Source organism: Tasmannia lanceolata, unplaced genomic scaffold, assembly GCF_043159265.1.
Source record: "Tasmannia lanceolata isolate RefF3 unplaced genomic scaffold, GAP_Taslan_0.1 ptg000003l, whole genome shotgun sequence".
Taxonomy (NCBI): Eukaryota; Viridiplantae; Streptophyta; class Magnoliopsida; order Canellales; family Winteraceae; genus Tasmannia; species Tasmannia lanceolata.
In genome coordinates, this window is record NW_027518680.1 from 51,856,633 (window position 1) to 51,868,793 (window position 12,161).

A 12,161-nucleotide genomic window follows, 5' to 3' on the forward strand; every position below is an offset into this window, starting at 1 on the left:
GTGATGGACAAATACATCAACAATGGTTGACCAGGAATGACTGGGGATAAGACAGGAGGCAAAGACAAACACTGCTTGACCTTTTCAAATGCTTCCTGACATTCTTCATTCCATTTCTTGGAGGAATTCTTTTTCAATAATTTGAAGATGGGTTCACATGTCATAGTTAAATGAGATATGAATCTCCTCAAGTATTGCACTTTGCCAAGGAATCCACGAATTTGCTTTTCCGTCTTTGGTGGTTGCATTTCTTGGATAGCCTTGATCTTCTGAGGGTCCACTTCGATTCCTCTTTCACTGACCATGAATCCAAGCAACTTCCCTGACGTGACCCCAAATACACATTTATTTGGGTTCAAGCGAAGTTGAAACTTTCGGATTCGCTCAAAGAACTTTCTCAAAGCGACTGTATGCTCTGGCTGAGTCCTGCCTTTGACAATCATGTCATCGACATAGACCTCGACCTCCTTATGAATCATGTCATGAAGAAGAGTTGTCGCAGCCCTCTGATAGGTAGCTCCAGCATTTTTGAGACCAAACGGCATTACTCGGTAACAGTACGTCCCCCATTGAGTAATAAATGCCGTCTTCATCATATCCTCAGGCGCCATCTTGATCTGATTGTAGCCTGAAAACCCATCCATGAAAGATAACAGAGCATGTCCAGCAGTGTTGTCTACCAGGATATCGATGTTCGGAAGAGGAAAATCGTCTTTCGGACTGGCCTTGTTCAGATCTCTGAAATCAACGCACATCCTGACTTTTCCATCTTTCTTGGGCACAGGAACTATATTTGCAAGCCATTCGGGATATTCCACTATTTCAATGAATTTTACTTCGAGTAGTTTCTTCACCTCATCATGAACCTTCAACTCCCATTCTGTCTTGAGTTTTCGGAGTTTTTGCTTCTTAGGCTTGATGCCAGGGATTAGAGGTAATCTGTGTTGGACAATGTCTTCGTTCAATCCCGGCATGTCATCGTAAGACCAAGCAAAGACCTCCTTAAACTCTTTTAGCAAGGTGATTAATTCTTCGCGCTCCTCAGGAGATAAAGTTTTGCCAATCCGAATCTCCCGAATTAAAGTTTCATCACCTATATTTACGGTTTCAATTTCTTCTTCGAGTGGTTTTGCTCGGCGAATCTCCTCTTGTTGAATCATGTATTTGATTTCAAAAGGAGTTTCGTCGGCTTCCTCGTTTGAGGGGGAGTCTTGATTATTATTATTATTAGTTATTTGATCAGGCTTTGAAGCAGAATCAGAAACAGAATTAGAAATAAAGACAGGATCGTACACAAATGAATCTTTTATTTCTTTTGCAGAATTGATGATTACATCGAATGATTCACCCACATCGGGCGTTACAGACTCTGAATTCAAATGAAATGACATGTTGACATCAGTATCAACATAGACAGGACTATGTACAAATGAAGAATTAGTGAAAACATCTTCTGACCGAGACTCGACAGGAACCGACTCTTCACCACCTCCGAGAACTACTCCGACCTCTATGGTACCTGCATCAAAAGAAAAGTTAGAAATGACAGACTCTGGGTTGAACTCAGAAACTGACACATTTTTTGAAATGACTGACTCTTTTGAAAGGACTGGACTATACTGGAGGACTACTTGGGGTATAACCTGTGCGGTCCAATTGTCTAAGGGTCCAGTGGCTGGAGTAATGCAATCCCTTGGGCTCGTGAAGAGCACATTTCCTCCAATCATAGCGACGATTGGGGCCTCAACCTGATACAGGGAGTCTAGGAGATGTGGCTCAATATTTTCCGCCCAATCTGTAGCTGGTTTTTCTGCTATCGATGCCAAGGCAAACTGCTCACTGTAGAAATCTTCTGACAACTCATCTGTGAAGAAGATCTCTAACCCTGGAAGCCTCTTCCCAGTCTTATCGCACCAGGTCTCAGGAAAACCATAGAACGGACAGTCTGCCCCTTCTCTTCTGAATCGGCCGTTCATAATCATGCTGTACGGTCCTGTCAGAAATTCTATACCTCGACGACGACATTCAGCCCACTTCATCATATAACGATTCATTTCTTGAACCTCTTTCGGAGTTGGCTCGTACCCTAACCCGAATAATCCGCCGACTGCTTTCAATTCCGGCCACTCAGTTGGGCCCTGCAGATTTCTTCCCAGGCCAGCTCCTGGGACATAACCATATTTTCTCATTATCTTTACTACTTGGGTGTTTGTGCTCGAGAGAAACATTATTTCTTCATTCATTGCTTCCCCAAAGGAAATAGTAGAGACTTCTAATGAAAAGCCAGTTAAACTAACATCTCTTGATTTTTCAGTGCTCAGTTCAGATGTTATTTGTCCAACTTCCGGCTCAGGGTCTCCTCGCACTGTGATCACCTTGTTATTCCTAACAAATTTCAACTTCTGATGCAAAGTTGAAGGAATAACTCCGACCTTGTGCAGCCAAGGTCGGCCCAGAAGAAGGAAGAAAGAAGTCTTTATATCGAGTACTTGGAATTCAACCTCAAAGGTTTCTCCCCCTATTTCGATATCGGTGGCCAGTATCCCGATCACGTCTCTTCTCGTACCATCGTATGCTAATATGCCTTGCTCAGATGGTATGAAGTTGTTGGGCCCAAATCCCAAAGTAACAGCGGTGCTCAAAGGACATACGTTTAGAGCAGACCCGTTGTCTACTAGTACTTCAGGTACCCTTTTCTTGTTGCAGATTATGGTAATCCTGAGAGGTCGAGTGTGATCTCTACCCTCCGGAGGCAAATCCTCATCAGTGAAGGATAAAGTCTTTGAGGTCCTTGCCATGGCAACTAGACTGACTAGTTCGTCAGGAGTAATCTCGACTGACACTTGGGATGCGTTAAGCTCTCGAAGTACAACTTGTCGGTGCTTTGGGGATGCCATCAACAAACCCCAAATTGAAACATTAGCTTGTGTTTTCTTCAATTGTTTCAACAAGTTGTCTTCTTCTTCTTCTACAGTCTGTCTTTGCCTCTGATTTTCTGATGCTCGGGCTATTTCGGCAGGATTCTCAGCTCTGAGTTCAACTGGCTTAAAGACCCGACCACCACGTGTGACATGACGAAGCTCGTCACACTGATCCTCTAGAAGCAACAAGTCTTCTTCCTCTAGTCTCAAAACATAGGGGACTTTTTCTTTCATCTCTTCTTCCTCCTCACTCTTGAGGACATAAGAACAAGAACACTCAGAGGATCCTGTTAATCCTTCATCTGGAAGGGACAGTATGTAAGGCTTCTTGTTTTCAATCGCTTCGTCTTCATCATCCCATCTCAGAACATACGGTCTATCAGAAATAACCGCACAAATACGGGAGTGATCTAAGAGGATTTCTTCAGTGAAAATGGCATACACGTTCGGGGGAGGCATTGCATGTGTAGGCAATGGGTTTCGAGTGACATTCGGTGCTTCAACGGCAAGATCCTTTGCTTCTATCATGTCTTGGATCTTGTGTCTTAAAGCCATGCATTTGTCAGTCAAATGCCCTGAATTCTGATGATAATCGCAGTACTGGTCCTTCCTCCAATACTTGGGCAAAGGGTTAGGAAGCTCTCTAGGTTCCAACAAAGTAATCTTTTTATCTCTCAGCAACTTCTTCAAAGCCACTGATAAGGAGTAAGGGAGGGGGTCAAACTGACGAAAAACCTTCTTTTCAATAGGCCTCCTGACTTCAGTCACCGTTCTGGATGGTGGTTGATCATAACCCGGTGGTCTGGCATAACTGGAAGGCCTGGTATAGTTAAGATTGTGCACCTCCTTCGGTGCCACAATAGGTCTTTTTCCCTCTCTCACATCAGACGAAGATCTTGATCTTAGTCCCTTGGACAAAGCATCTTCGATTTGAGTCCCTGTTTTTATCAGATGATTGAAGTCCAGAAAATACTGAATAGCCATGTGATGATAGTATTGCGGGGATAGGTTCTTGACAACAATCTTAATTTGATCGGCATCTGATAATCGATGTGTCATCTGCGCCGCTTTACGCCTCCATCGGCGAATGAAAGAAGTGAAGGTTTCATTGTGCCCTTGTTTCAGCGCCTTCAGATCTCTTTTTGTCACATCTATTCCCTCCTCCATGGAGAATTGCTCAACAAATCTATTGGCAATATCCTCCAGAGTTCTGATCTCTTCGGTTTTCAAGCTTAAAAACCATTTCTTTGCTGTTCCAGTAAGAGATCTAGGGAAAAGAAGAGCAATCTGCTCTGGAGTAAGCCCATGCTGCTGTAAGAGAGGAATAAGGGCTTTCAGATGACTCTTGGGACATCCTGTCCCATCATACTTATCATGATCCGGCATCTTGAAATTAGGAGGTAGCACAACTCCCGGTATTATCATATACTCGGCCATGTTTAATTTTTTCGGACCCTGCATTTTCATGCTCTCCATCTCCTGGGCCATCTTATCCAACCTATCGACTATCCCCTTGCCTTTATCCAGATGGGGGAGACAGTTCTCTTCTTCATACTGCTCGTCATCAGAATGGTCAAAGACTGGCAACACAGGAGGCTGAGCCATCATAGGAGGTGGGCGAGGCATGATTGGGGTTTGCTGAGGTGCAGGATTTTTGGAAGTAGATTCTCTGTCATTCTTTAATCGGGCTATTTCTTCATTAATGGTACTCAATTGTAACATTATAGCTTTCATCATCTCATTGGTGTCCATACTATTTTGCCCATTCTCTGCCATCATTTCAGGGGTTGGTTGGACTGGTGAAAGTATTTCTTGAAAATTCAAGGAAGGCGATAAAGGAGAAGTAAAAGAAAAAGGTGACAAGGATTGCCGGCTCAGCCTGGAATCAGATGTCTGACGGGACCAGGTTGGTTTTGAAACGAGGATTTTCTTAGGAGCAATGGCTGCTCAATCAAGAATCCTGAAATGGAAGTATAATCACTAGATTAAAATTTTGATAATCGAGATAAACTATCTTGATCAAACAATGACAAAAGAAACAAAAACACACTTTCATTAATAAAATCCAAATTGTGATTACAACGGATGAAAAAATTAATCTCTGATCACAGCTGGATAAACAGACTGACAAGAATGGGAAATGCAGAAATCGGAATAACAAAACATGATATGGATCTTCAAGGTTCCTCAATCCGAGCTCGCCGGCTTGCGGGCTCTTCCGATATTTCTCCACGTCGGAATTTGCGAGATAGACCTAACCTCCTTTCTATATTTTTGTTTCCCCAAGCAGCCACAATGGATCGGACGAGATCAGGAGTAAGATCTTCACAAAGAGGAGGGACTATGATTCCGGGAGGACATGGAATTCCCGTAATCTGGTGGAGAATTCGAATGGGTGCATAAAAAGAAGATTTCTCGATACCCATGAGGTAAACAAATGAATGTGGGTAAGTGCTAGTAAAAACATGAAAACATGAATGACTTACCCAGCGAAACTGGCTCTCCTCTACATGTTGTAACCAATTGTGCCATTCATCAATGGACTGAGGTTGGTTGGCTATTGGTTTCCATGTATGGAAATTCTTCAGGGTATACGGATTTTGTTTTTGTCGCTGAAGAATTTGAAATTTTTCACCAAGCCAGACATACAACAACTTCACACACCCACAGAAATTGTCTTTGATATTTTGGGAAGCAATAAGATCTAGTCCCAAAAAGGTCTCTGCTAACATGGTAGGAATGGGATTCCTCCCTTTGTTAATTTGGTCTACCACAGTTAACAAGGTTAACGGAGCAACACGAGGGTTTTTCCGAATGACATATCGCGCAAAGACACTAAAAATCAAAGCATTGCGTCGACAACTCTGAAAACGAGAGCTAGTAGGATCGACGTTTTCAGAAAAAAGGGTGATGAGTTTTTGAACTTGCACACACGTATCCGTTAAGCATGAAAGTACATCAACGGTTTGATTTTTGAATAGCTTGCAAAAAATGGAATGAGAGGAATCTATGTTCGAAGATTGTATCCAAAGTCCATCTGTTGGGAGCTCTAATAAAGCACACCAATCTTCGAATATAGGACAAAGCTCGAATGATCCAAATCGAAAAACATGAAGATTAGGATCCCAGAATCTAGCGGCTGCTTGGAGAAACTTCCAATTTATATCGGAAACACTCAAATGACTGAAGGCACAGATGAACCGATCAGCCATACTCCTATCCGAGGATTCTAGCGGAAGAGCCCCAATAGTCTCGCTTATCCAGCCTTTCAACAAATTATTCGCCATGATTTAACATAAACACAAAGAATAGGATGGGATAATTAGGGAATGGAGAATAACTTGGAATAAACAAAGAGTAAAGATGGACTTAACCAATAATCACAAGAAGGATATAATTGGCGACATCAAATGTTCCATTGATGATCAAAGATGATCAGAAACTCAGGGAAGAGACCACGGTCATAAAATGACAAAAGTAGATCATAGACCGGATCTAAATCTGAAAGGTGGACGACAAAAATGTACGATCAAGAAGATCAATAATGATAGACTATGGTCATAGAGACAGCAGACAGGCTATCGACCATATCTAAGACAGGACAAACAATAATCTGAGTAATACAACAAAAGAATGGATAAATGAGGTTTGCATTTGAAGGATGAAAACAGGTAATATTTATCATTACTGGGTCGAGGAATAAACCATAGCTATGAGTGTGACAGGTAGAAGCCACTAGCTAGGTTTAGATCTGAAAAATGAATATACACTATTGATTGATTAAAGCCCAGGAATCTCTACTAGAAAGTAGGTCCTGATCTTATAATCAAAAGATATATGGACAAAAATCTCAATGAATAGAGCAAAAGATAGGCCACGACCATGAGAGGGCAAGTAAAAGCCACTGGTCGGGTCTAGATCCGAAGAACGGACTGATATGACTAATTTGATTAGATAAGGAAGCCTCACTAATGAGTAGGCTCTAATCTGATAATCAAAATATAGATATATACATATATATCCTAACCAGGGGCACCAGCCCTAAATATGATCCCATAGAGTCAAGAAGCTTGACTCAAGACGGACATGTGAGTGTATTAGGACTGCGTCTGTAGCCACATAAGGTGAACTGCAATAATCTATGGATAGGCCATGGCTCCTAAATCTAAGCTCCAACATGTGTAAGCAACACATGTTTCGTCCTTATATGAATGCAATATATATATAAGCACATGCAGATCCTAATTGGGTTTTACTAAATCAACATATATATCCATGTACATAATATATGTAAAATGAAAGTAGAGCTCCGGACTCAATATCAGGTACTATGCATATGATCCATACTTTAAGTATATAACACAAGTACACCGAGTGTTATATACAGTATGCTTCATTGCTCACCGGCTGCTGTAAACACAAGTACACCGAGTGTTTACGACTGCAGCACTGGCGCATAGCTTGGTAATAGATACAACAGCACCATCTGGATAGTGATATCCCATGAGGCACGCATTATATCTATCCCGTGGAGCCAATAATAAGAAAATCAATAAAAGAAAATAAAGAACAAAATGATGTATGCTGTGCAATGTGTGAATCCCTTGTTTTAAACACCTATCTGGTGCCCCTGGATTCTAAGCGATTACATTCCCATTTATAATGATTTCGGCTCAAAATTCTTCAAAATTAATAACAAATGGCATTTTAACAGAGTTAGGCAATGTTCCAAGAACTCCCCAGCAGAGTCGCCAGCCTGTGGACCCCGATCCGAGAGAGAGGCGGCGGTGAGGGACGTGTGCCCCCACGCGAGTCAGTCTCAGGATCATCCACGTGAATGGAGAGCTCTACCAAGGAACTCTCGAAAGAAGTGCCTCTCACAGCATGAGTGGCGATATAAAAGGTGAGATACCTCTCGATTCGGGGACTAGCCCAGATTCGAGGCGTACCTTAAACAAAGAAGAGTCGCCATCCAAGGAAGTGGGCCAAGGATCCCATACTATGCTCTGTTGCAACGGATAACCAGAGATTATAAAAAGAGGGTTCGTGCCTGGTTACGAATTCGGAAGGTCTGAAGAGCACCTCATCCGCCCAAGTGCAAGCACCTGGTCTCTTATGCCATTTGTTATTGATTTTGAAGAGTTTTGAGCGAAAGTCATATGAAATGGGAACATATATCTCTGAGAAGACGTCTACCTAATCATGCATGTCTCAGAGATGAAAATTAAACACATACACAAAATAAATGAAAGATGTGTCACCTAAGCAAAACTAGGTTATAAGTGACATGCCTAATGGGTGTCTAAGTTCTGGTGTGCAAACACATGCATGTCACAGCTAAATGTATAGGATCTGTACATGAAAGTAAGAAGACACAGCAAAAACAATACAACACAAATCAACTCTATACCTGACTGGACAAAATGAGTCCTAACTCTAATGCGACCTGACTCGGACCAAGATGGCCGTCCATCCCAGCTGCTCTACGTATCCCGGCCTCGGGAAGAATCGGAGTCAACGTAGTTCGATGCCCTATTCCAAACTACTATGCCTAACCATCTAGAACCACTATCCTAGACTCGATCCACTAGACTCGACTGATTTTTAAAGCTTTTTTGTACAATTGCTTAAGTTCATGTGAATTGTAATTTTTAGGACTCTCTATATACCCTAACTAATGCAAGTTGATTAACCTTAAGCTAATGCAGGTGGGCCCTATATCCTATGTGTAACTAGGCTGTGCAACCTAAGGAAAACCATGGGCTGACTATATGCTTCCTAGTCTAGCCATCGGTTCGACTGAATGTCTAACCGATCGACTTGATGCCTCCTAACTCTAGGGACACTCACACGACAGGACACACCATATCAACAAATCAGGACAGACTCCTAACTCTAAAACACCCGAAACGGCTAAGACAGACTCCTAACTCTAGGAGAAAGATCTTTTTGAAAAGGTTTTGAATTTTTTTTTTTTGTATTTTTTTGAATGTTTGAAATGTTTATTTTTGAAAGTTTGGCTGGACTTGGGATGTGAATCCCAAGCTGCACTACGTACCTCGTGAAAGAGGATCAAGCCAACGTAGTTCGGAAACAGAATTTCCTAGCTACTCCTAATGACTCGAGATTTTTGAGATTTTTGGTTTTTTTAGATGTTTTTGATGTTTTTTTGACTCAAGAAGACAAAATCCTATCATCGTAAGGGGAGGACAGGCTCCCGATATCCCGCAAAGGTTGGACAGCATCCTATGCTTTGCAGGGGAAAAAGACAGAAACACGACTCTGCAAGGGTTGGACAGCATCCTATACCTTGCAAGAGCGGATAGAAGAACATGATCTGATGAAAGGTTGGATAAAATCCTAACCCCTATGATGATAGAATTTGATTCCTGAACAAGAGGACTGACTCTCTAGACTAAGGACGGATTCCTATGCTAGTGGACTATCAAACTAAGATAAAGCTCACAAGTAATAAGGAAAAAGAAACCTTGTGCATATTTGGCAAAGGTAAAACACCCAGCCGGGCCGGACAGCTACCTAGCCATATGGTGCAACAAATGTGCAACCCAATACCCATAAGGGTAGGGGTATGTTGCCAAGCCGAGTAGGGTGTTCTCCCAAAACCAAACGGCGCACAAAGAGGAGGTTTAGCAAGAGAGTGAGACTGGGTAAGTATCTTAGACACAGAGGTAGGATAGAGAAAAATGCCAGCAGGACTGGGCAAGTCTCCTAAGCACAAGGATGGGCTCCAAGAGAGGTGCTGCCGAGACATGGCATGTCTCCTAAAGGTGAACTCACTAATGAGACAAAGCTTGTCTCTAAAGGGTATAACTTTTCTTACATGAGACATAGCCTGTCTCTCTAAATTGGGGCTCTAAATGACAATGTTTAAGGGTATCTCAAAAGACTGGGCACGTCTTAAAAAACAAACGAGGGGAGGGCTACTCGGACTAAGAGAGTCCCCTAAGGATGGGCTTAGGCTAGCGCCTTCATCGCCCTTGCAATGAATGGAAACCTATGTTCGAGGATATTTAAAAGACTAAGAAATCCCTACTTAAGGAAGGGGAAGGAAGAGAGAGGGTACCACCATGATTAAGTAAGTCCCTCTAAAGATGTAGACACAAACATAAAAAAAAATGCTATGATCGCATATACATGCAACACTACACCTTTATTCTAACATCATTTTTTTTATAAGCAGCCACTATAGTATATAAGGAATCACTGACAATCATTAAAATAATCAAATGTGAGTGCCCCTCTTAAACCATCACTTTACACATCCCTAATGAACAATTTTAGGTTCACAGTTCACAAATATACAAATGAATCTCAATCACAGATATCATAGACCAAAATATCAAACAAAAATAAGTGTGACACAATCAAGGCAATATTAGATAAATGAGTTTAGCATTATTTTCCGCAAGCAACTACATTAGATTATAGCAAAGAAACATTGTCTGATCAATTCAAAGATAAGAGCTATGCTATATGAGAAGTAGAAAAGACAATAAATTCTTGTCACTTTAGATGAATTCAATTTGAGAAAATGAACTGACTATTAGAAAAATTTACTTGTTCCAAACCACCATGTACTAAGCTTTCTAAATTGGTTTTTGAAATAGTAGAAGTTCACAAGATGAGTGCCAAAATTAAAATAACTTGGTGCTATTTAAGACTCTTTCTCTACCACTTATGCTACTATTAAATGGCACCTAAGCTCTCTATTGAAATCTCATCAGAAGGCACATAGCATGGACTTCCCAAGTCCCACAGCTGCCATTATTAACGATGCAAGGGTTGCTACTATCACAAAGGCATGAGAGGGCTGCCACAGACAGAATTAATGTCACAACAGAGGCTGAATTATGGATAGAATTACACCAAAACTAGGGCTGAATTAAGGACAAAATTGTGCCAAAGTTGGGGGCTGAATCATGAGCAAAACGTACCAAAAACTGGGGCTGAATCATGTACAAAATTGTACCAAAACTAAGGCTGAATCATGTATAGAATTGTACCATAACTGGGGCTGAATTATGCTAAAAAAACAAGAGCTGTTTTGTGCTAAAACTGTGACTGAATTATGTCAAAACAAGGACAACAATATGGACTAGCATTCGTGTCAAAACAGGGACAGCAATATGGACTAGCTCTTATGTCAAAACAGGGACAGCACTATGGACTAGCTCTTGTGTTAAAACAGGGACAGCACTATGGACTAGCTCTTATGTCAAAACAGGGACAGCACTATGGACTAGCTCTTGTGTTAAAACAGGGACAGCACTATGGACTAGCTCTTATGTCAAAACAGGGACAGCACTATGGACTAGCTCTTGTATTAAAACAGGACAGCACTATGGTCATCACTGCATCTGCATCCTAATATATTTTGGAACTTTGAGTATCCCCTTAGCACGTCCTCCCAATATCTGATACAGACAACCTTATTCAGGTAACATAATATTCTACAACTGCCAGCCCCTAACACTGCGTTCAGAGGCATTGTTGATCTCCTTCATAGAGCCACTGTGTGGAAGAAGCAAGTAAAATTTCAAGAGTAGCTTCTACTTCACCAAAATCACCATCCCCATCAAGTATAATTGGAGGATTACCATTCACCTTTATACAAGTTTTCCTTTTGTGAAGAGTTTCAACTTGACAGTCAATGAAAACAACATAGTTGTGTAATCCCCTACGACCTTCCAAGATGTGTATAATACAATAGCATTGTTACAAATTCAAGCTCCAACACAAATGTACTGGGAATTGATTAAACGAACTAATAAGATAGTTGAATCTGTTGCATCTTTGCTTCATTATGAACATACAGAATTTCAAAACATGTAGAGTAAACTGACAATGAACCAAGTGTATATGGATCAGATTTATTCGTTGTTTTCTTTTTATTATTTCATCAATTGACCAAACGATGCCACGAATAGGTGCTCAAGAGTAGTAGCTGTATATATCTCTAGCTTCAGGAACTTACCTTCATAAATTAGTACTAAAACATATTAATCTTCAAAACAGCAAAATGATAAACAGATCAGAATAGATTAAAAAAAAAAAACTCTTATGATGAATTATAGACAAAAAGCAACGTGAATTCATCCCATTAACAGATCGAATTAGTCAACAAGATCTGCAACAAAGAAAAAAATAGATCTAAAAAATCAGGAATTCAAATTTGATTTTTTATTAGATCTAAAAAATCGGATATACTCACTCTTAAAA

At 41.0% G+C, this 12,161-nt stretch overlaps 1 protein-coding gene across 1 annotated transcript; it reads right to left on the minus strand.

The window, feature by feature from the left end:
• Positions 1–1,510: 1,510 nt before the first annotated feature.
• LOC143869881 (uncharacterized) lies at positions 1,511–4,697 on the minus strand. The gene is made up of 3 exons (XM_077376440.1): positions 2,973–4,697; positions 1,644–2,882; positions 1,511–1,519 (listed from the first exon to the last, which is right to left on the minus strand). The coding sequence occupies exons 1-3, from the start codon at positions 4,695–4,697 to the stop codon at positions 1,511–1,513; spliced, it is 2,973 nt and encodes a 990-aa protein (XP_077232555.1).
• Between the last annotated feature and the right edge of the window lie 7,464 nt (positions 4,698–12,161).